We start from the raw sequence: 26,729 nt of genomic DNA, 5'->3' as shown, positions 1-26,729 counted from the left end.
CTTGAGCAAAATGGTAAAGATTTCTACCAACAGTGGTGCAGGGTGTAACAGGGAATCCACTAGGGATAAAGAAAAGGAGGGCCAAGCAGCAATGAAAACCCAGGAGAAGTTAAGGTGAATTCATCTCATCTCATGCTAAGGTTTGCTTTAATAGAACACATGCTGTCAGTGATTCAAAGACAAAAAAAAAAATCAAGAAATTCTGTAAAGCATTCTCCATGGATTATGTCACTAAAATTTGTTATGCAAATGACAGCACCAAGACTTAAACACTCCAATTAGGGCGGTAAGCTGTTTAGACACAATGTTTATTTAGGTGGCAAACACAAATAATTCAAGAAAACATATGCAAATAGCTAAAGCCAATATTAAGAAGGAATTCAGGGTGAAGAAAAGGATGTGTTGGAGCTCAGTCCCCTACCTAATGTATCTCTCCATTTGCTTACTACGATAAGAATGGCTCCTTTCACACAGCAATTCCTGTTTTAAGATATATCTACATTCTTTTCTTTTATTATATAAATACCCATATTTTTCTCTCCTCTTTTAATAAAGCCTATTTTTGGGGATCAAATCATTATTATCCACAGTGTGCTTCAAAAGTAAAATCTACCATATATATGTTCAGAACCAAAAAATATGTATTTGGGGACAAAGTGACTTCTAGTAAACTAGGCATGCAAAGTACTGACTTCTGCTGTGAAGCTAAAACTGCTCTTAATAAAAAAAGTCTTAATTTTTTTTTTTAAAGTGCTGACTACTAGTACTGAAAGTACTGGCAACTGGCCCAGACACTTGGCAGACACACTGTGTAACAGTTGGTATCAATAAAAGAAATCACTAATAAAACAAAACTGACATGCTAGGGAGTACCCTTAATTTGTTTCCCTAAAGAACAACTTAGGAAAGAAATTTAGTTAAAAAAATTTTTTGCTTTAGCTAGTTTTGTTCAAATTTGCCATTGTATAAAATGTAAAAATCAAGTACCATGGCTACTGCTGTTCAGGTAATAAATCTGTCCTTTGAACATTATACAATAGAAAGCGAACTGGACACTGCATTTAATTTTCTTTTTAAAAGGACATTTGCAAACTTTTAGAATAACTATCCTTAAATTTTAACAATAAATATTTATAAAACAAAATAATTCACTCTAGATTTCTAATCTACTAATATTCAAGTATACATTTTAACCACAGTGAAACGAACAGTTGAAATGTAACCTTTTCGTACTACAAATACTGTAAAAATAAGATACACTATATATTGTGAAAGCTTTTATTTTAAAATCTTAATTATTTCTAAACAGTTAGCACATCAGAGTGCAGCCCTCTACAGGTCAGAGTATTCCCATTGTCTTGTTTGAAAACAGCAGCAGCAGTGGTTAAGATGACATCTCTGATACTATTTCTCCTGTTTATAGTGCTAGCAGAATTGCTAATGAAAATGTAAAATCTATTAATTTTTCTCCAGTCCAGCAGTTCTCACTCTTCCTATTTAATTAGAGAACATGTGCTCTACAGTTAAAGGAAAAAACACATAGACCTTGAATACGTGAAATTCCTCTAGGGCTACAGATTCTGCAAATTAAAAAAAAAATCAACACCTTGCTTTTTAGCTGAAGTGAAATAAATGCAGAAGATTACTTAATGAGAAAGTGTAAGACTAGGTATCTATGCTTTTACGCTGTCAATGTCATCCTGTCCACTAAGTTGTACCATGCCACTCTCCTATGTATATAACACCGACCTTCAGCACACAACTTCAGAAATGTCACACAATACTTTTATTCATGGGAATTTAATTATTCCTAATCTAGTCACTAGATTGAAAAAACTAAAGCAAAAACTATGCCCAAGTGTTTTAAGTCGTCTACGTAGAAAGATTATTTTATAAGAGCAATACGTAATGCTTTCCTCTGACTGAGGCGCCCAAAACTAGGCTATTCACTGGAAGGTTCTATGTGACTTTATAACTAAGAGGAAAAGGCGGGTAATAAATGTGGGGAAAGATACGTAAAGATAATGTTGATGTCAGCTTCAAGTCTGAGCTGCCGATTTCAGTCTCGTCAGTTCCCTGGGAAGAACAGAGCGCTCACGCTGTCCACACTTACATGGAGAAGTAACAGTTGTGGAGAGAAGAGAGAGGGCCCATGTGGCCAGTACCCTCTGATTCAGTTACTGAAATTGGTCAGAACACCACATTCTATCTGGAGGATAATGGAAAGTCATGAGTATGGACTGAAGTCAGCTTATTCATGGACCTGTTTGAATTGGCAAGGCTTTCAGCTTCCAAGAACAATTTATGGAAGGCTGTTCGTATGTGAAAGTGCACAATGCTGAGGAATTGCTAAGAACAGTCACACATACGCCCTAAATTATATGTAGCTAGAAGATGTCAACAGGAAACTCACAAAAAGGAGGGATAGTTAAAAAAAAAAAACAAAAGAAAAATGGAAAATCATCTCTAATGGAGTCCAGGAAAAATGGAGGAGAGGCGTGGGACAGATCTTTCTGCTTCTTTTTCATAGGAGAGAAAGCAACGACATCAGACAAAATAACATGAACTTCATCATCTAAGGTTTCAAATAACAATAAAAAGTCCCTATTAATTGGTTCTAATAGCCTCAAACAGAAAACGAGCCATGTCTGTGAGTTCTAACAGTCTCCAAGGAGTCACGCCCATAACTGGGCTAGATCACTGCATGAAGATGATGTTACTTGTGATAAATTACTACTAATAATTAAATATAGCAATCATTATTGCAATTAGTATTGACAATTGCTGGTAGGTGATGTAAGCTTCTAGAAAAAAAAGCCCCATGTCTAATCTGTCTGTAAATCGGAAAAACACAGCATCCTAATCAAAATATGGAGATAAAACTCTATTAGGTTAAGGTATGATAGATAACACTTCAAACTAATGATAAAGTGACACACTTGAGCACAAATGTTAGTTTAGAATTCCCACTTTATAAAAGTCACACACAAATATTGCATTTGTAATATGTGCATTTATAGATATACACGTACATACCTACATATACGGCTATTTAAATGACTGACTCTACTTTGATAAATAAATAAAAATGACAATTTTATCATATTACCTAAATTCTAGAATGTACATTTATAAGTATGTTTTAACAGCTCTGAATCAAGTTTTAAATAAACAAAATTCTTTTTAAGTGTTCTCCTAACAGAACATATACTTTCAAAAGGAGGTTAAAATTAAAAAAATTTTTTTAAAGCCCAAATCTTAATAGTAGACAAGCAGAGAAGTTGGGATTTAAATGGTAGTTTCACTGCCAACACATGTGCATACTTCTTCATGTAATTAAGGTATCTGTTCATCCTACCACCATTTCAGCCAAGACACATTTTAACTTGAACATAATTTTGGACCTCAATTTATTGCTTAAAATGTCTTCAAAAAGATTAAACCAAACAGTACCACTGAACCAAAAAGTTACTGTATATGCAAAGATTGCTCATCACATGTCAGAAAATGAAATTAAAGGCAAAGTGTATCACCATCTAGAGCTAGAAGATGTTGGTGTGACTGATACATACTTCATGAAGGACCATTACTCAGGTATCAAATATGTATTTACTACAATCCAAAAGTTCCAGGAGAGGAAGAACCTCCAAGCCTAGAGCAGTGCCTTCTCCTGTGTGTGGTGTGTGTAGCTCTACTTCTAGTGTAAATATAAGACTACATTTTAGTGAGCACTTAGAAGCGCTAAGCATTTAACACATATAATTTCATTAAATTTTCACAACACTACCATGATATAGGTACTATTATTGTCCCCATTTTTTTTTGGTCACGCCGTGCAGCTTGTGGTAACTTAGTTCCCGACCAGGGATTGAACCTGGGCTCTTGGCAGTGAGAGCTCAAAGTCCTAACCACTGGACTGCCAGAGAAGTCCCCTATTGCCCCCATTTTAGAGATGGGGAAACTGAAGCACGGAGAGTGTAAATAATTTGCCCAAGGTCAAAGTCATATAACTAGCAAGTGGAGAGACACTTAATAAGTATCTGTTGAATGAATATTTGAATCTCTCTGTATAAAGCTTCCAGATGACTTTCAAGAGAAGCTGTAAATTTGTAAGGATTATATAATTCAAATAGGGGAAAAAAGAGAAAATAATAACATAACAAAAGAAAAAAATAACATAAAAACCTATGAGTTGGACCAGTACACTGTAAATGCCTCCAATTATAAACCCCCAAAGGTCGAAGTAACCATTCCAAAAATAAAAAGCAACATGTCATTCTAATGATATATTTAACTGCTAATAAGTGATTCAGAAAGATGTTAAGACTTTGATTATAAAGAAGGCATCTCTAAAAACTTTGATATGAAAGAAGAAAAAGGTTACATAATCTTATGGATAAATGTTACACAACGATTAGTTGGTCAAAAAATTGCATTTAATGTAGTGTTTCCTGCGAACTTCCATATTTCAAAGCTGTAATTAAATTGATGGATGCTGTACAAGTGATGACATCCAATAATTGAGGAAATATTGTCTTTTCAATTACTGAAAAAGCACTCATTGTGACACTGGTAGCAGCAATTTCAAATTCAGGAAAGAGATGTAGGAGAGACAACTACCTTGGACATTAAAGCTGAGAACTTAAATCTAGAAAGTGATGTCAAGTTTCACTGAAAATGTGGTCACATCAGATAAAGAAGAACATGGTAGAGGTGTCAAGGTGGTCAGAGAGGGTAAAGTAAGGAAACAAAAGGCAAACAGATTTTTCTTTGAAATGTATTTAAAATATTAATACAATACTGCAAAGTCTCTAGGTACACTTATCTAAATTTGTAACAAAATTCATACAAAGAAAACATCTTGCTCATTTTAGCATTTCACATTTTTAAATTTGTAGTATGAGTGTTGTGGTGCTAAGATATTACAATGAAAATATTCTAATTTTATTCTTTCCTCTAGACCAAAGCCCTAGATCAGTACATTGTGCACTAATTTCAGTATGCTTTTACCCCAGACAATTTACACTTAAATGAGGTAGCAAATTCGTATTTCCTATAACATACTTAGGAAAACAAAACCAAAACCCATCAGGCGGTTTGAGTGATGAATAAACTATGGAATACTCCAGGCCTGAATCTTTTTCAATCAGATACAGACTAGCGAGCAGCCTGGGAAATTGATTCTCTCTGAAGCTTCTGAAAGGTTTATACTGAGTCTACCAGTGTCTTTCTATGGACTGATTCTAAACCACATGCTGGAATGCCTCTTGCAGACAAGGAAGGGTAAGGGAGGGTGACCACAGATATAGTATGGTCAGGGCAGAGTGTAAAATAAAGTTGACCTCATAGACACAGGATAAAGTCTTCTTCTTAATCATAAAATCAACACATGACAGATCAGATTGAAACAGACAGAAACATACATCCATATATACCCACACATACATCATGTTGCCCTGAAGAGAGTTAATGGCCTCTAGTTTAGTATGACTTGACCAGCTGTACCTGGCTGAAGGTTATTAACTTATCGAGAGGATAATATTCAGTGTCTGAGAGGCATAATTTTGCCCTTTGACGCTAAGGATGATCAAGGTGAAGGGACTTTGCCGATGAACGTGAGTGTTTTAGGTCTTCGGGGTAAATAATCTTTACAGAGGAGAAGCTATATTTGGTGAGGGACTCCTCTCATTGTCAACTAGCTCTTTTTACTCTAAACTCTCATCAGCAATCCGGAGATAAAATTAACTTGCTAATGAGAATTAGCAATGCTTATTTTTATGAACAAATTTCTGTTCAGGATTTCACATCAAACTCCTACGAGTTTGGGTAACAGCAGTGATGACGATGATGATGATGATGATGATGATGATGATGATGATGATGATGCAGCATTAGGATGTTTTGATTACAAACATAGGAACCTCAATTTAAAAGAAGTACAGGGATTTATTACCTTGTATAAGGAATCCCAAGCTACTAAGGCTCCAGGGTTTTAGGCTCACACATGGCATCATGGGACCCAATTCTTTTTCCTTCCAGTGTGCTATTCTTGGTGTGCTGTTAACAACCTGCATGGCTTCAAGGTGGCTGCAGGTGTTCCTGTCACTGCATCCTTATATACCGATGGCCAGAACTGTGCGTGTGCATATACAGCACTCTTTCGTCACAGGGTCTGTGTCACAGGTCAGAAATGGATGACATGGATGTCATGGAAGCCAAGGGGAATGGAAGTAACATGATTAGCTTGGGATAATCTATATTTAGCTCTTGAGAAATGAAGCTAGCCTCTCAGCTGGTCGAGGTTCTTTATCTAGTGATGGGATTTAAACCCTGCCCCTACAGGACTACTGCGATTTTTCAACAATAACTTTCACAGTTGAATATAATGGAATTAGAAGAACTCTAGACATCTCCTGAGTTCCACTTATAGCCTTTTGTTTTTCCACACTGTGTAGCAGTAACTATTTCCTTCTGGTGATCAGACTCAGTCACTTCAACCACAACATAATTATCTGCCCTCATACCTTTTTAATTTTTTCCTTTTGGTCTGTTTGCTCAGTGGCAGGAGGACTGAAATGGCAAGAAGGCAGCCTCCTCAGGCAGCTTGAATTGTTGTGCCCCTGGTGTCAATATTCCTGCCTTGAGTATTAAGGTCTCTAAACCAGCAGAGCCGCAGAAATAAGGGAAGCAAAATCACAAATTTTTCAAGTGGCTCACTAGTGAAAATAGTGTTGCAGATGCTTGGATGCCTTCCCAAAGGCTGTTTCACTCCTTCACCGCTTCTAGCATCTCAGCCACAGGTGCTAAATCATGTTAGGTCTAAGCCAATCACATAACCCTTTCTATTCTGTTCTCTACTGGTCTATGGGTGTTCATGTGATTCAGTTCTCGTGAACTGAAGGCTCCCGAAAAGAATTCTTTCTCTCTAATAAGCATAAGGAATTTGAGGAGGGAGTTTGCCCCCTTTCTTTGTGCTGAGGGTACTTTCATATGAGAATGTGATATCTTGAGTAGTGGCAGCTACTTTGTTATCAAGAGAGGGCAAAAGTCAACTCACTGAGGTCCCATGATGAGATCACTGTATCACTGAAATAACTCTGGGACACCCATTCTGGGTGTCTTCTGAAGTAAATAAGTTTATATGGTTTAAGCCATTATTAGGTTCTTTGTTCTTTCAAGCCAAAAACACCCTAGATGAAACATACAGGGAAGGTGGGTACTATAGGTAGCAGATCATACTGAGTGGAGCAGCCCAGTGCAGGGCACTGAGGAGCCAATTATTCCTATATATTATTTATTTATTTATTTATTTATTTAACATCTTTATTGGAGTATAATTGCTTTACAATGGTGTGTTAGTTTCTGCTGTATAACGAAGTGAATCAGCTATGCATATACATATCCATATTTCCTCCCTCTTGCATCTCCCTCCCACCCCTCTAGGTGGATACAAAGCACCAAGCTGCTCTCCCTGTGCCACGCGGCTGCTTCCCACTAGCTATCTATTTTACATTTGGTAGTGTATATAATAAGTCCATGCTACTCTCTCACTTCGTCCCAGCTTACCCTCCCCCCTCCTTGCCCTCAAGTCCATTCTCTACATCTGCGTCTTTATTCCTGTCCTGCCCCTAGGTTCATCAGAGCCATTTTTTTTTTTTTAGATTCCATATATATGTGTTAGCATACGGTATTTGTTTTTCTCTTTCTGACTTATTTCACTCTGTATGACAGTCTCTAGGTCCATTCACCTCGCTACAAATAACTCAATTTTGTTTCTTTTTATGGCTGAGTAATATTCCATTGTATATATGTGCCACATCTTCTTTATCCATTCATTTGTCATTGGACACTTAGGTTGCTTCCATGTCCTGGCTATGGTAAATAGAGCTGCAATGAACACTGTGGTACATGACTCTTTCTGAATTATGGTTTTCTCAGGGTATATGCCCAGTAGTGGGATTGCTGGGTCATATGGTAGTTCTATTTTTAGTTTTTTAAGGAACCATACTGTTCTCCATAGTGGCTGTATCAATTTAAATTCCCACCAACAGTCCCAAGAGGGTTCCCTTTTCTCCACACCCTTTCCAGCATTTATTGTTTGTAGACTTTTTGATGGTGGCCATTCTGACCGGCGTGAGGTGGGATCTCATTGTAGTTTTGATTTGCATTTCTCTAATGATTAGTGATGTTGAGCATCCTTTCATGTGTTTGTTGGCAATCTGTATATCTTCTTTGGAGAAATGCTTATTTAGGTCTTCTGCCCATTTTTGGATTGGGTTGTTTGTTTATTGATATTGAGCTGCATGAGCTGCTTGTATATTTTGGAGATTAATCCTTTGTCAGTTGTTTCATTTGCAAATATTTTCTCCCATTCTGCGTGTTGTCTTTTCGTCTTGTTTATGGTTTCCTTTGCTGTGTAAAAGCTTTTAAGTTTCATTAGGTCCCATTTGTTTATTTTTGTTTTTATTTCCACTTCTCTAGGAGGTGGGTCAAAAAGGATCTTGCTGTGATTTATGTCATAGAGTGTTCTGCCTATGTTTTCTCTAAGAGTTTTATAATATCTGGCCTTACATTTAGGTCCTAGATATATTTTAGTTCATAATATTAGCTAAGAACTTAGGCATTCTCTCTTTCTTCATGCTATGAGGCACTGTTCAAAGTATACCCATTTTATTGTCAACCTGGCTCAGGTTCTACTATCTACAGGTTAAGTTTATTCCTGAGAGACTGATCTAATTTCGGTGGAAAGATAAAGTCAGACTTCTAGACCTGTAGAACTAAGGATAAAACCTCAAAAGGCAGTACGTCTGCCGAACTAAAAAGCATCTAGTGGCCTGTCAACCTTCCCTGGGAATGCTCCTGTGTTTCAGGAGATGTAATAGAGTTAGTGTAGAGAACGAGATACCAAGAATATAATGATGAATGATCTGTTCCAAGTTATTTGACACGGATACTTAATCAATGTCTACATGTAGTTACTTGAATACAACATTGTTATCAGGTTTGTTGTCCTACTCTTACTTTCCAAACTAACGTTTTCCTTAACATGTTAGACTACAATCAAAATACAGAACATGAATAAAGCTTTGGTTGTCAAGACTCAACTCTGTTTTATTTTATCTTTTTGTTAATTAATACTCTCAGACCAAAGAAAAGAGAACAAATAATTATAGATCCATACACTTTCAATAAAAAGAAGATTACAGGTAAAATAAACATCAGGTAGCTGTCAGTGAACAACAGGATATTTCAATCATTCAAGCCAGGTGTCTATTCATTTAAGAACACATATTCATTTACACACAGAAAGACTGCAGATAATCTACACTAGCGTATCTCAGAATGTGTTCCCTGGAATGTTACTTTATACTCCCCACGCCCCGCCCACCTGCCAAAAAGACACTATGTCAAATAAACCTGCATAATACGGCATACAATACCCTCCTCGTAGATATTCACAATGTGCATCAGTATATTAGAGGCTTTGACAGGTTATTCTGTAAATGAGCCGACTAATCACAACCTATCATGGTCAAATTTACTAGACTTGGGAAATCCTTTGACTATGTCCATTATCCTGTGGAATAATTATTAGAAAGAATACATTTGGGAAATGTGTAAATTCTGGTGATATCAGGGTTTTGTATCTCCAGGAACGCAAGTTATTTTTCACCATTGTTTCTATGCTATGAAGTAACGGCAATGAACGTTTTGCTGCAGTATACTGGAGCAAAAAGTAAGATTTAATATATGAGATATTGTAAAATCTGAGTATAAACACCTGAGTTCTTTTCTATAATGGAGAACTCCTCCAAATTTCCTGTTTATATTTTAGCTGGTCCAACAACAAAAAGAAGATGATATCTCAAAAACAGTTTGTGCATACATTTCCATCTAAAACATATGCTTAGGTCAAATTTAAAATGTTTCTTCTAACAGATTCTATTCCAGATCAATCTAACAGAATGCATACAATTGTATGCATGTGGGTCTTTCTATATGAACACAGGAAAAATGTGCTTACATAGTTGTAAAAAAGACTTCTTTTACCTGACCCCAATGAGGATATAATTTTTTAAATTTATAAACATATTTATAGAAATATGAATAAAAATAAACCTATAATATAAAGTTAAACCACATTCACTACCAATTTCAGAAACTCTAGTTTTAAAAATAACTATGTCAAGAAATAGTTTAATACTAAATGGAGCACAGGGAATATAGCTTACTGGTTGATAAGTAAAATTACTTTATTATAATACTGCTGTGGAATAAAATCACACACGTAACTTGTACATGCAGGGGAAATACAGCCTAATGTAAACAGATGGTTTTTAGCACATTCCTTTACTAGAATGTGGTCACCTGCCACAAAGTACACAAGCTCATGCATAAGATCAAGACTTTACATACAGCTGAGATCACAATGTCATGCATATAACAGCAGCGTGCTAGACAATCGTACCACAAACTGTGCGGAAGTTCTCCCCCACCCCATAAGCCACTGCCAGCAGCTGCTGTGGAGTTTGGTTACCCATATCCGTGACATGAACGATGTCCTTTGGAGAATCTCGTTCCCTGTGGCTGTAAGTATTCTTATTTTTATAATATTTTAATGATGCTTGCTATCAAAATGTTAAGTACAGAACTAGAAATTATGGAAAAGTAGACTTGTTACAATACTGAACAATTACATACATCCTATCTCAGGTACTTACAATAAACACCACTTACATTTAAGCATATCATCAAAAATAATTTACTTCTCAGGCTTAAATGAACCCAAATAACACATCTGATGACAGTGCTCCAGTGAAGGGGGAAAAAAAATCAACCTCCATAAAGTACTTCCTGATTGCTAGCACTAAAAAATCATGGCAAGAGTCATTCTAAGACCTGGCTAAAGTATGACTCATTGTAGGTAAGTTCTATATAAAAACACCTATTAGGATAATCTTTCAATTATATTTTGGTTGGATAAACAACCAAATTGATATTGATTATTTATTAGTCAATGAAAGCAAGTGTGGAATAGCTATCAAAATACTTCTCATTTCCCTGCACCTACAAGTGTACTTCAATGTCCTTCCACGCCTATTTATGTCCTAAGTATATTCTGGTAAAGAGAGAATTCTATTTTGTTATTAGGCGACAGCTGCTTGCTGAGTTACTGATGTTCATAAAAGCATAGAAGCAGAATTCTGGAACCAAAAGTCAAGTTCCATGCCGCCTGGCAGCAGTATGTGCCCCTTTCAAAACAGTAAATTCAATACTTCTGGAATGCTCCAGGATATCCTTGAATCAGGCCAGGGAGTAAAGACAAAAATACAGCCAACTCTCAATAACAATGGTAGGTAGGATGGATAAGTAAAAATCTGAAGATCTAAAAATCTTATTTCAATTAGTAAATTGAATCCCCTCTTTAAGTTAATATTTGACTGAAATTTTTTAACATTTTTTTGCCAGATAAAAAGAGGACTTTAATTTTGCCTCTTTTCTCTGCCCCCCTCCACCCAAACACTCTAGAGGAGGGGTAACAAGAACTCCATAGTCTGATATATGTAGCTGCAAAGATGGAAACATATTCTGACATCTAGCTTTTCCAATTTAGATATTTAAAACTACCCATATCATATTCTAGTGTATAAGGGCCTATCTACAGTTTCATCTTTGCATAATAAGGATGCTTTATAACTTGTTTAAAAATTGGTCCTCCCTTAGCGAGGAATGACTACTTACCATAACCAATATGGGCAGTCACATCCAACTTGTCTGACTTTGAAAACCTATAACTCAGTACTTACCAAGTCACACTTTCCTTAGAATGTAACATTTGCAAGCGATATGAATTGAAGAGGACAGTTTTACTCAACATTGGAGTTAATTCATGACTGGAGCCAGTATGCCTGGATGAACTGGGCATAAGACAGGGCCTGTAACAGCTGCCTTTCCTGATTCCTGCGTATCTGGAGTAAAACACTGTACTACTCTGCCTCAGGTCTTCTCCAGTAATCGTCATTCAATTAACTCAAGATACTGATGCAAAACATTTCTTATTATATCGCTAGTCATACAACCGTTTTAATTAGCAACATCCATATTATATTGGTTTCAAATGTGTAATTGGAACTTTAACTTCTTATAAATCATTCTACTTTCATTAAAAGTATCAGTCTTCTATTCACTGAAAGTAAAAACTGCTTATAACATATTTGCTTTATAACATATATACTTGGTTGTATTTGGGCTAAGACTTAACTGATGATGTATATGTATTAGTAAACCTTTGTAGCAGTGTTATATTTTTATTCATGTACAAGAAAAATTTAACAGAGAAATCATATATAATAAGCAAAAGTCAATTTACTTTCAAAATGTCATTTGTATTATTATGTGCATATTTATAAGACCAGTAGTTCTTTAATATGAACTAATATTAATTAAAGAATATTAATATTAAGGTAACTAGGGAGTCCTTGATACCTCTACAACAAATGAAGAAAGTTGGTTTTTGAAAATTAAATAAATAAAATAACTGCCAGATAAATTTTTCCATAGAAAATGATCCACCCATAAGTATTAGTTCTGAGTGTTATATAATTTCTATTAGATTTCTAAGAGTAAGTCTAGTAGATACTTAAACATTTCTGAAACTCTGAATCTTTCCAGAATATATTAAAATAAGAACAGGGGTAAGGGGGAATCAGAGAAAGAACTGTCTTCACATTTTGATCACTCATATGTTATGTTAAGAAATAATTAATTAATTAATTAATTTCAAACAGTTCTTTTTGCTTCTCCCACTCTCCCTGCTCTCTATTTGTGTTTGCTTATTGTCTTAAGAAAAAAGAATTAAAGAATTAATGCAAAATTATTCAGTTTTATAACAGAATCTATAAGTTGTTTCTATGCCATCATGTATGAGATTGTTAAAGGCATTATTTAAAGACCTTTTGATGTGTCACAAACTAGAAAAATGTCCTTTGTGATTATCTCTGATAAAAATAGCATTGTTTCTAAATGGAAATGATGAAACAAAGAAAATGCTGCAGATAAAGTTTGATGAACATATTTTGTGCTCTCGACTTAAAATGTAGTAGTATCTCAACCAAGTCCAGTGGCGGGCTGCACATATGTCATGGAAGCTGCCATACAAAGTGAGCAGGTAGCAAGATTAGAACATGACATGGTAAGGTAAAAAGAAATGACTAAGTCACATAGCAATAAGTTCAAATACCGGGCTTTGCAGTGATTGAAAAGTCATGTTCGGTGACTTGTAATTTACTTGCAAGTTTATTATGTTGGAAAGCTGCAGCAAGATAAATAAAGTTGAACTGTTACAAAATATTCAAATTCTTCACTTACCTCATCTGGGTTGGCATTAAAGGTGAGGCTGCCTTCATCCAGCTGCATGTACAATTTTCTAAAAGAAAATCCTAGAGGTGGGTTCTTATTGTATATGGAACAGTGACCCCAAGTGGATTTACACAACCTGTAAGATAAAATCAGACGAGAAAACATGACTATATTGAATTTTTCTAAGTTAAATATGTATATATATGATAAAATAGTGATATGAAATAACATAAAATTGGATTTTACAGCTCTAAAGTATAAAATGTTTACTTTTATACTTGTTTTATTTGTTTACCAGAATAAGATAGACAAATGCCTTCAGTTTAGCAATTTTGACAGCACTTAATAAATGTGAGTTACAAAGATTAGTAATATTTGTGAGTCCTCTGAAGTTAAACATAAATAATGATGATGATGATGATGATAGCCAACATTTACCAAGTGCTTACTAGATGCCAGGCACTATTGAAAGCATTTTAATAGTATTAACTTGCTCAGTCTTTACAACAATCCCATGATTTGGTGCTACAGATAAAGAAACAGACACCATAAAAAGGCTGCCCAGGGAAACACAGCTTGATCTGAATCCAAGGAGCTTACTCCTGAGTTTGCAAGCGGAGCACAGGCTCCGGACGTGCAGGCTCAGCGACCATGGCTCATGGGCCCAGCCACTCCGGGGCATGTGGGATCCTCCAGGACCGGGGCACGAACCCGTGTCCCCTGCATCGGCAGGCGGACTCTCAACCACTGCGCCACCAGGGAAGCCCCTGAGTTTGCAATCTTAACCGAGGGTTTAAACAGAATTAAGCAAGTATGTGCTCTATTGCGAAATACAACTGAATTGGTGGAAGGAGGAAGGTTGCTGGGCAGAGGGAGAAATAGTAATGCTATAACTTCAATACTTCAATGAAAAGTTGTAACATTAAGTTTAGCTTCAAAATGCTGGTTCTTTACTATCACAGCTACATACGATTGTTTACAAAACCTGTAATACTTAAAATGCTAATGGTTCATACCTCAAAACACACTGTTTCTACACACTGGTATACCTGTTTCCAACTCTGTTTGAGGCATTAGCTACTGGTTGTTATTTGAAAGCTAATGTTTCATGTTATTACAATGCTTGGAAATTCTGGATGTATTCATCCAGAAAGTGAACCACAGTTTCACTTTCTGATATTCATCATTGATTTTTGGCTCAAACTTCCTTCTTTTCTCACACACACAGCTTACAAGAAAACAAAAAAGTTACCGTCTTAGCCTGTAACATCAAAATTTCTGAGGATAGTGGGTAAAATATCTAATTTTATTTGGGAATATCTTCTTAATAGTTAATTTACATCCTTGCATTATTTTTACCAACCAAATGAAATCACTGATTTCGTAACGAGTTTAGTAACTTGTTTAGAAAATTATCAATATTTTAGCAGTCTCTTTAATCTAGTCCCATAGCTTTTGATTTTATTACTAAGCTACATGAAAGCAATAGAACCTCTCAACATCCAAATTAAAAAAACAAAAAACAAAAAACTAAGCTAGCCTTTAATTTATCACTAAGAAAAAAAAATCCAAGCGTCAGATATATAGGCATAATTATGTGGTAAACACTAAAGGAAGCATTTCTTTTAAAAATGAACAATCCAAATTTAAACCCCAAATGAAAACTACATTCTGATTGAGTTCATATAAGCATAAACTCTTCTCCAAAGTTCAAATATAGGATCATAAATTAAGTTTGATGGGAATATTAAAGTGTAGAAAAGAGGTTATAAATAAAAGTGAGCCAGTTTTAAAGTACTTTTCTTTCCTCTTACACTGAACAATTAAAAATTAATAACTATACTTTAAACATTACTAATAGAATTTCCTCTCACTTCCACAGTAACTTCATTATGACAAGACAAGGGAAGAATAACAAGATGATATTGATGATTTTCAGCTATTTGAAGGCTGAGAAATGAACTACATAATTAATACTATAATTCTATAGCATCGGGAAGCCCGAGTTAAAAATGTCATTGTTGGTAATACATTTTTACTAAAGTTTGGCTATTTAGAAAATTGATTCTCTCCATAGATTTTCACTGAAAAATGGTTTTAAAGTCTCAAACAACTTGTTTTTAGACATGTTTTACTCTGTTCAGAAGTTTCATTTTAAAATAATGAGATTTAAATAAACTTTGGTAAAGAATGCTAGAAAACCCAAGATTCAATGATTCTTTCATTTTCATGACTCACGTATAAAATCTATTAAGGGGTAACTTAGGTTCCATAGATTCTATTGCACCAAAAGTTCTTAGATTTATAGCTTAAATTTAACCTGGTAAAATAGCTGCTGAAATTTCTACAGTCTACTTTCACTTCAGCAAGTAGATTATCTCTTTGCTTTCTAGTATTTGCCTAATTCATTGAACAAATAGTGGTTAGAAAATATAAAAAGTAAATGAAATATTCACCAGTTAAAGTTTACGCTAACAAGCAGCACCAACCCCCGCCCCCCGCCAAAAGAAAACCAAACAAACAAACACAAAAAACAAAAAACCCACAACCTGTAGGCAAGATTCTACTTAGAGCTACCTGGATCAAACATGGTGGGCTGAACTTACCCTTGCCAGAGAAGTTCATCATTGGCCAGGTCCTGCCAAACACAGGAAGCTAAGCAGAGGTCAGTTGCATTCAGGTAGGACAAGATGGTAAAGCTTAGCTCGGGAGGCAACATTTCCAAATTAATGAATCCTTCCTGTTCTTTCGATTTCCTTGTCTTCAAAAGATGATATATATCAATGCCCCCTTGGACTTGTTTGCGATTACTGGTGTTAGAAATGCTGCTGGCAGCCATCCTCCTGCCCTGCTCTCTGCTGAGGTAGCCTTGCTCACTGTAGCCTTCCTGCTGTAGCTGCTGGTTTCTGGCCACTCTCCACAGCCCCTGACCCATCTGCAAGCCTGGGAGAAAGCCAGAATGGAGTAAGAAGGCGACATTAAAAAAGCAATCCACCTTTCCCTGCGGTACAACAAGTCTACATGAAGCATTCATTTATCAGAATGAACACTACTCATTAAAGCATATTAAATGGAGTAGGAAATTACAAATAGTTGGAACACAGTAAGTATGAAACTTGGATGGAGAACTATTTAGTTTGATTATCACCTTTATCTCACTTTGTTAACCACTTTTAAAGTCCACAGGTGACATAATCATTATTCACAAGGTAAGATTTAAAAGTTACTGACGTCTTAAAGACTCTTACAAATTATAATTATGTGGACTTATGGGCCAGTATTAAATACAACTCTGATCAGAGCACAGGACTTCACTTAAAAGACCTGTACACCCTGCTTTTTATCACAACCCAGGCTAAGCTAAGCTAGGCCCTTTTAACCAAATTCCCAGATGCGTAACAGCTGTGAAACAGGCTTTTTGTTTAATTCTTGCCAGTCTGCTCTTAAGTTGTATGCTGTAATAAAATGTAACATAGGCCCTGAAGTCTAATTCAGAAACCTTATAAATTAGACACGTAGGACTCCATGATAAAGAGCTCAGTAACGACTATGTGGTTCTGTTGCTGCTTTAAATACAAATCATAATTTAGACTAATTTTCCAGTTCTTCTCCAGGAGCCCTATGGACTCCTCAGAGGTACCTGGGAAAAGGCAGGAGAAGGTATGGGAGTGCTCTGGCCTCTGCTCTCTCCACTTCACCTCCAACCAAAGTAGCTCTACATTTATCTCTTACAAATATCAGACTTCCTCATATACAAATATTTAGAAGACTATTGGCCTAGACTTTCTATTTCACTTGGTTTTGCAAATAAGTAACTTTCCCTGGGCAAATAAATTCACTGAGAAAAATGAAATCAGGAAGAGCTTTTAACTAACACAAATAATTATTTTCATCATCTCTTTTACAAACAAAATATTCTTGTTTTAAAAGCCCAAGTTGACTACTGGGACGTGTGTGTTTTAAAAATTTGGAGGAAGAAATGGATTTTTGTTCAAAATCATTAAAATAAATTTCATAGCATGACCTAACCTTAAAATATGGTTTTAATTGGCTGCTTACAATAAGGAGTAATAATCAAAAAAATAAAAAAGCAACCCCTCCCCAAGCCCACTGGTGACCAGAAATTCTGAAAATTATTAGGAATAATTTGAAAATTGAGTAGCATTTCAAAGAATGTCACCGATTATTTTTTCAGTATTTAAAAAGGCATGTATATTTATTGAATTATTGTCTAGTAGTTGGATAATGGCCACTGTAACAGGCTACTTGTTGATTAAAACAGAAAAAACAGTCCAGGATAATTTTTCACTCTTTGTCCTTACTGTGAACTGCTTGGAAATCCAAAAGCTTAAGCTATAAAGAGATGCGGGAGGGAGGATACGGAGAGAAGGAACATATTAATAATTTTTAAATGTGGGGAAATTTGTTTTTACAAAGAAACCACAAAAGGTAGTAACTTTCCCTCCCTATGACACATACCACCATAATGGTAGCAGTTCCTGAAGTAGTGGTTAAGCTACGAATAATTAAATTCTTATTTTCTATTAGAATGATTGAAATCCCAAACTGACAACACCAGATGCTGGCAAGGATGTGTGAATTCAAAATGGTACAGTCACTTTGGAAGACAGTTTGACAGTTTCTTACAAAAATAAACATACTTTTACCATATGGTCCAGCATTTATGCTCCTTGGTATCTACCCAAATAAGTTGGGACCGGGAACTCATGTCCACACAAAAACCTGCACACAAACCTGCAGCTTTAGTCATAATTACCAACGCTTATAAGCAATCAAGTTGTCCTTCAGCAGGTGAATGGATAATTTACTGTGGTGCATCTAGACAATGGAATGTTTAGTGCTAGAAAGAAATGAGCTATCAAGCCATGAAAAGATATGGAAGAAACTTAAATGCATATTACTAAGTGAAAGCAGCTGATCTGAAAATGCTATGTAATATGTGATTCCAATTATAAGACATTCTAGAAAAGGCAAAACTACAGACAGTAAATTAACACAGAAAAAAATACAGAATATCAACAAAAATTTATAAGGAGCTATAAGTTTCCTTAATGTTTAAATATACTATGTTATGTTACAACATAAGTACAACTTAATTTTGACTCATAAACATTTTAGAATTTTCATCATAGCCATTTCTCTGTTTATCTTAGCAAGAAAATATCTAGAAATTGAATTGATTGCTAAGCTCACCCAGTATATCTGTTGTCATTTTAGATAATTATATTTATTCTTCTCTTTTGCATTTGAAGAACTAAAGGTAAATAATCAAACGTGGTGACTGTGATATCTGAAGCCTCAAGATTTAAGGCATTTAACATCAATTTTGTATGTACTTTCCCTACAACATCTTTCTAGTGACATATGGGTAGGCAGCTGTTGTTACTCTCAGGGATGTTGCTAGTGGAACACAGAATCAGGGTGACTTCCCTAGGCTCTGGGGATCACTTAATGGGGATCACTTAAATAGAGCACTGGATAAAGTGATTCGGAAAGCATCCAGCAGGCAGAAAAGAGGTGAAGCCAACAGCTGGTTCTTAGGATTAAAAAAAGTTGATCGGGAGGGTGGAGGTTTGAGGCTCATCTACACGTGATTCAGACAAAGAAAACTGCATTTTCTATTCTTCTACTGCTAAATAAATATTCTTCTACTGCAAATTACCCTTGTGGGATGTCTTTTTCCCTTTAAAGCAGTTCTTGATATGGAGCAAAAACACAGTATGATAAATCACTTGAGAAGGATTACTATCATATATTTATCCTTCGGAGAAAGGAAAGCATGTCTACAGTGTTCCACCCCACTCCCAGTCTTCCTTAGGGTAATAGTGGTGTGGAATGTGGATAGAACTGTCAGAAAAGTGACAAAACTCTCAAAAAGACAGGAGATCCACGACAGAAGTTGTGAAGCGAGTCACGGAGGGAGCCTAGTGCTGTGGACTCTGAAGCTGAACAGACTTCAGTTCAAATCCTGACTCCACTGATGAGCGCTTACAGGACCTTGGGGAATTTACTTGACTAGTCTAAGCTTTGGTTTCCTCATATTTAAGGTGATAATTTGCATATAATATAGTGGTAATATATATAGCTCAGAGGGCTGTTGTATTAAATATTACATATAAAGTGCACTTCACAGCTAATAATAAAATGTTAGCTCATTTGTTTTGACAAAACCATATTTTCACAGAGTGAAAATGATGAGCATTTCAGTAAAACTTATTGAATGATACTTCAATTATCACATAAAAGAGACCCATGAGTGAGTCTACACTGATGATCACTAAATATTACATAAAGAAAGGAAAGCTCTTCCTTATTGTAAAATTCTGAATAATGAGTTAGAAAAATCATCATTTAACTACCATCATAGAAAAACTAATTCTTAAGGAAAGAATTATCAGTGGGTGCTGAATCTGGAGTTTGATAAAGAATGGAAGATTTACAGAGTCTCAAAGTACCTCCCTACATACATTACTCATTAATCACAAAAAGAAATTAAGAAATCAGACAACATTTAACCAAGTGTTCAAACTTAACATTTACCAATAAGAGACAAACGGACATATATGCCTCTCTGGACATGATACCCTGAGAGGGGTAGGACATATATGCCTCTCTGGACATGATACCCTGAGAAGGATATAACAATTATACAGTACCCCGGCCAAAAATGTATAACCTTTATCTAATCATGAGGAATATCAGAGAAACCCAAGAGTCTATAAATAATCCTTTTTTTCCTTCAAAATTGCCAATGCTGTGAAGATAAAGAAAGGAATCATTCCAGATTAAAGGAGACTGAAAAACATGACATCTAAATGGAGTGCATGGACTGGATCTTAGAGTGAAAAAAAAGTGCTAGAAAGGACATTATTGGGATAACTGAAAAACTAGACATACGGGCTGTAGATTGGATAAAAATACTTATATGAATGTCAACTTTTCTGAATTTGATAACTGTACAGCGGTTTTGTCAGAGTATATTCTTGTTCTTTAGGAAAAAAACTGAATTATTAAGGCATAATATATAAGACAGTCTCAAATGGTTCAGAAAAACAGAAACATCTGTCTCTATACAGAGAGAATGTTAACACAATGTTGCAAAATGTTTAAAATTGGTGAATCTGGGTAAAAGGTACACACCAGTTATTTTTATTAATCATACAACCTTTCTGTAAACATAAATCTCCTGATTGAGGAATCCAAGCATGTGAAATTTAAAAATAACTGAGTTTGATGTGCACTAAATATAAGAATTACTGCCCTAAGAGCTTAGCGTCATACAGACTGAAAACCATCACTAAGGAGATAAATGCTCCGCATCACAGTTTAAGAGTAGTAGGAGACCCCTGTCAAGGCAAACATCAAAATAGTAAGAATTATTCTTGTCAGTTGTGATAGAAAATTTTCTTTTAAAGGCTGAAGAAGTATTTTTAAAGAACGTAGGGGAAAAAAATACCCTTTTAACTTTGCGTGTGCAGATTTAAGGCTTGGAATTCCTGGCTGTGTTCCCTCCTTTCATACATAATATTATGTGCACAATATTTTTAACATAATATTTAATAATATAAATATTAAACCATAATATTGTTTTTGTACTATAAACCACAATTTATTTAGTACTTACTCTATGCCAAGCATTGTGGAAGTTTTGATACATTATCTCATTTCTGTCCTCAAAACAACCTTCATAGGTAGGTAAATAGTGAGTCAGAGAGGTTAAGCAACTTTGCCCAAGATCTCAGAGCCGGCAAATGGAAAACTTAGGATTCCATCTCAGGTCTATCTGAGTCCAAAGGTTAGTCTTAACCACCAAACCTTATGCCCAGAACTGGCAAAGACGATCCAACATCTGCTTCTTCATCACTAGCCCTCATCTCTTCTCCCTCTGTCACTGCTTATTACCTCCATGCTGCTCCCAGCTGCAGCCTCTCTTTAGGCTACTGTTCTTGTGGAAAGCACATACACTTTGACGTGAAAAAAGATCTGGTTCAGACTCCCACACAGAATCTGTTTAGCTTATAGTCTGTGGTACTCATTTTCCTCACCAGATAAACAGTGAATAAGTCTAATCCCATGGAACTTAAAGGGGTTAAGAGAACCTAAGCCATAGGGAATTTATCATAACAGGTGGTTTTGTAGTCACCACTCAGTCCCCTTTAAATGATAACTCTCATTTATTTTGGTTCTCCCATTTCAGAGTACACCTGGTTATTCTGGACCTAATGATCTGAGTAGTTATAATCCTGCTTCCAAATTCCATTAATTGAGGATCTGTGAATTCGGAGATGCCATTTACCTTTGCTAGGAGAAAAAAATAACAACTAGTAAATATATAAAGTTAGAAGAAACTAACTTTGCTTAGGCTGACACTCTTAGCTTGGCAAATAAGGTCAAGTATTTAGTTACCAGTCAGTGATAACAGAGATACCTTTTTGGCAGTTAAGTACTACCATCATCTTTAATCACTATAGACATGTTTCTAGAAATGAAAACTTTAAGACTTCATGGGAAGATTAAACATATCAAGAGTCCTTATGGCGGTATCACAAAATAAATCGATTAATAAGAAAGTTCTACTCTAGATCTTTATGACATCTCCACATCCCAGGATCTTGAATTATAAAGAGCTTTACGGATAGAGTGTCAGTTTCTTGTATCTTTGAAATCAATGTTACAACTGTTGAGATCTATATTTTTAAAGCATATTTCTTGATTATAAAATACGAATTATGGGCTTCCCTGGTGGCGCAGTGGTAAAGAATCTACCTGCCAATGCAGGGGACACAGGTTTGAGCCCTGGTCCAGGAAGATCCCACATGCCACGGAGCAACTAAGCCTGTGTGCCACAACTACTGAGACTGCGATCTAGAGCCCGCGAGCCGCAACTACTGAGCCTGCGTGCCACAACTACTGAAGCCCGTGCGCCTAGAGCCCGTGCTCCGCAACAAGAGAAGCCACCACAATGAGAAGCCAGCGCAGCACAACGAAGAGTAGCCCCCGCTTGCCGCAACTAGAGAAAGCCCATGCACGGCAACAAAGATCCAATGCAGCCAAAGATAAATAATAAATAAATTTAAAAATAAAATAAAACACGAATTACTCAAACATATGTTCCTTAAGATGACAATAATTTTGCAACTCACCTATCATACTGTGCTTTATTATTGTTTATTAAAAATTTAAAAATATATACAGGTAGTCCTTGCCTTGTACAGTACCAAGCTAACTACTGGATGACAGTTCCATGGGACTGCGCACAGCAAGCCCATAGTTCTAACACTCATGCATTTCAGTTTACATGGTACTGTTCAGAGTAAGAACTGCCTGTAAGTACTAAGATGGGGGACTAATTCAACACAATAGGCTACATGGAAAAATCCAATACCAAACACAGTGCCTTAGACCTACAAAGCACTCAGTAAATATTTGTTGACTGCAAGAATGGATGAATGGTGAACAATAAGAAAAACTGAATTAGATGAACCTCGACCTAAATATCACATCTTTCAAAAAATCATCAGAATGGATTATAGACTTAAATGTAAAGCATAAAAGAATAAAACCTTTAGAAAAATACAGAGAAGGAAATCTTAGGGATCTATGTCTAGGCAAAGAGAGTTCATCAAAAGTACGATCCATAAAAGTAAAAGTTGATAAAGTTGAACTCATCAGTATTAAAACTTTTGCTCTTTGAAAGCCCATGTGAAGAAGACAAAAACACAAGCTATAGACTGAGAGAAAATATTTCCAAACCACATATCTGACAAAGGACTAGTATCAAGAATATATAAACAATTTTCAAACTCAAAAGCAAAAAATCAAACAATTCAATTAAAAAATGAACATAATATTTACAATAGCCAGGACATGGAAGCAACCTAAGTGGCCATCAGCAGATGAATGGATAAAGATGTGGCACATATATAAATGAAATATTACTCAGCCATAAAAAGAAACGAAATTGAGTTATTTGTAGTGGACCGAGAGTCTGTCATACAGAGTGAAGTAAGTCAGAAAGAGGAAAACAAATACCCTATGCTAACACATATATATGGAATCTAAAAAAATAAAAAAGGTTCTGAAGAACTTAGGGGCAGGACAGGAATAAAGATGCAGACATAGAGAATGGACTTGAGGACATGGGGAGGGGGAAGGGTAAGCTGGGACAAAGTGAGAGAGTGGATGGACTTATATATACTACCAAATGTAAAACAGATAGCTAGTGGGAAGCAGCCGCATAGCACAGGGAGATCAGCTCGAGTGTCCACCTAGAGGGGTGGGATAGGGAGGGTGGGAGGGAGACGCAAGAGGGAGGAGATATGCAGCTATATGTATATGTAAGCTGATTCACTTTGTTATAAAGCTGAAACTAACACACCATTGTAAAGCAATTATACTCCAATAAAGATGTTAAAAAAGAAAAAATGAACATAAGACATGAACAGATATTTCGCCAAAGAGGATGTACAAATGGTACACAATCACATGATAGACGTTCAGCGTCATTACCCAGGAGGGAGGTGGGTGCAGTTATAAAAGGGCAGCACCAGGGAACCCGGTGGTGTTTGAACTGTTCAGTGTCTTGACTGTGGTGTTGGATATGTGAATCTGCACAAAATCTCATACACACAGGTACACATTTGAGCAAAAATAAACTGGGGAATTCTGAATAAGATAGGTGCAATGTATTAATGTCAATATCCTGGTTGTTGTAGTATATAATAGTTATGCAATATGTCACTGCCTAGGGAAACTAGGCAAAGTGTACAAGAGATTTCTTGGTATATTTCTTGCAACGGCATGTGTATTTACCCCAAAACGATGTGTTTATTAATGCCACTGAACTGTACACTTAAAAATGGCTAAGATGGGGCTTCCCTGGTGGCGCAGTGGTTGAGAGTCCGCCGGCCCATGCAGGGGACACGGGTTCGTGCCCCGGTCGGGGAAGATTCCACATGCCGCGGAGCGGCTGGGCCCGTGAGCCATGGCTGCTGAGCCTGCGCGTCTGGAGCCTGTGCTCCACAACGGGAGAGGCCACAACAGTGAGAGGCCCGCGTATCGCAAAAACAAACAAACAAACAAACAAAAATGGCTAAGATGGTAAATTTTATGTTATGTATATTTCACCATAATAAAAAAAATCGGAAAAAAACAAAACAAAAACTGTAATTCTCACTGAATTGCTTTTACACAAATAAGACAAGGTATTAACATAAAATAAATGTTGACAGGAGCCAATAGGAAAGTCAGAAGTGAGATGAGAAAACACCTAACAATGAAAACAGACTGACACAAAACATGCGCTTGATTCAGGCTCCTTCAACTAGTTGTGAGTAGAGGGCACAATACTCAAAGCCTCACTTTCCTCACCGGTAAAAAGCGGGTTTTCAACTTGATGATCCCTAAGTTCTCTTTTTGCTATAAAATTCTATGATCCTATAAAAATGAGAAAATCCTAAAACATTAAAATAAAAGGAAGAGGTGATGGAGATGGACGTGTGTGTGCCTGTGTATGTGTATTTAGCATCTGTCCTTTCCACCTCTTTCCCCCCATGTCCATGACTTCTACAAATCACTGCTCAGGATGAGCAGATAGGGGCTCTCCAAGCATGGCTCACTTGCTAAAATCTTGTTCCTTCTTTCAAATAGCTTATGAAATCCCCTGCAGTCTGCTCGTGCAGAATACACAAACTGCTGATCACAGAGCTAAACTCCCAAACAGCCTAAACTTGAAAGCAAATATCTTTTCTCATCTCTATCTACATCACAAAAGCACTTGCCCTAAATAGAATATAAACTCATTCAAGTTTCACTGGAGAATCTATGTCAATAAATGTCAGCAAAACAAAACCACGAGAAAAAAAATAAAGAAATGGGGAGGGCTTCCCTGGTGGCGCAGTGGTTGGGAGTCCGCCTGCCGATGCAGGGGACACGGGATCGTGCCCCGATCCGGCAAGATCCCCACATGCCACGGAGCGGCTGGGCACGTGAGCCATGGCCGCTGAGCCTGCGTGTCCGGAGCCTGTGCTCCGCAGCGGAGGAGGCCACAACAGTGAGAGGCCCGCGTACCGCAAAAAAAGAAAAAAAAAAAAAAAAAAGAAATGGGGAAAATAAATTTCTAGAAGTGGATGTATTTCATTAAAGTTGTTTTAAAATAGTAAGTAAAATAATTCAATGGAAATGCAATATGAGTTAGATGTATAATTCATAGACTTCATGTTAATGATTTTGACACATTATCATAGGTCAGCCAATGGATTAGCCTCAGTTCCCAAATCTGAATCAAAATGTAGGAAAAAAAGAGAGTTGTATCATTACATAGCAGTTGGTTAAGTAATGAACGATAAAATCATAAATTTGAATGACTAATTTCAAGGCTTTGTGATCAAAGAAAAGGTAATTTCTTGGTAATTCATGTTTTTGTATTGTGAAATAAGGAAAATAACTACCTTTTAATTTATGCAATTCTAAGCACAATAAACACACAAAACATTCCCTATTAAACTGATAATAAGTGTAATAAATTACAAGGCATGGTTTAGTTTATCTAGTTATTACCATAAGATATTTTGTGAATGAAGTATTTCAACTGTGTTATTTTAGCAAGCACCTGTTTAAAATCTGGAAGACATCTAAGGGGCCAAAACTAAATTTAGCAGACATCTAAGGGCCCAAAACTGCACTAGTTAATTGGCTGTAACCTATTATAAATGAACTATGTTAACCTGATAGGGAGTAAGTACCTATTTAAAAGCCAAATCTACAATTTGAGGATTGACACAGTCGGGCTGGCGTTAAGTACCTGAGGTATAAAAGATGACAACATCTTTCAAACCTGGAAGAAGCATAGGCAATTTTACAGTGGATCAAGGCCAAAACAGTGTCACAATAAACCCTGAAGCCCATACCTTTCATTTCCAATAAGCTCATTTGGTTCACTGACAAAAGCTGTGCTGGTGATGTGCGCCCAGGTAATGCTGAAAGAAGGTGGTACCTGACATCTAATAATGCTTAAAAACAAACACACAAACACATTTCTGTTCTCAGACAGACCTCTCCCACCCCTGTTTGCTCTCATACCAACATAGAGACTGACACATTCTTTCTACACTAGAAAGGCTTACCTCTAGCCTTTCCTAACTTCTTTCCACCTTTAAAGCTATCTTTGCTCATGTTTATTTTGAAACCATTTCAACCATATAAAATGGCAATGGGTAAGGAATACATAGTCTCCAGTTGTGATATGCTCTGTTCATGTACACCTTAAAAACACAAACCTTCCTCTCACACATGTCATTCCTCAAGCAAAGCTTTCCAAGAAAAATAATAGGCCTCTCTTCAGGCATTTA

At 36.3% G+C, this 26,729-nt stretch overlaps 1 protein-coding gene across 3 annotated transcripts in view; it reads right to left on the bottom strand.

Moving 5' to 3' along the window:
• The window catches only part of FBXO8 (F-box protein 8), a 35,824-nt gene that overhangs the window by 7,489 nt on the left and 1,606 nt on the right, over positions 1-26,729 (bottom strand). The window contains exons 2-3 of one of the 3 annotated variants that reach the window (XM_081236727.1): positions 15,966-16,302; positions 13,369-13,495 (exon numbers count right to left, since the gene is read on the bottom strand). In XM_081236727.1, coding sequence (XP_081092853.1) covers positions 13,369-13,495; positions 15,966-16,294 — 456 coding nt within the window. In that variant the 5' untranslated portion in view covers positions 16,295-16,302. Of the gene's footprint in view, positions 1-13,368; positions 13,496-15,965; positions 16,303-26,729 lie in introns of those variants that run through there. The other 2 variants (XM_081236729.1, XM_081236728.1) reach the window with 2 other exon arrangements.

The sequence above is a fragment of the Mesoplodon bidens genome, assembly GCF_964165515.1.
Source record: "Mesoplodon bidens genome assembly, chromosome: 6".
NCBI lineage: Eukaryota > Metazoa > Chordata > Mammalia > Artiodactyla > Ziphiidae > Mesoplodon > Mesoplodon bidens.
The sequence above is the reverse complement of the archived record's forward strand: the minus strand, read 5'-3'. Positions and strand labels throughout refer to the sequence as shown.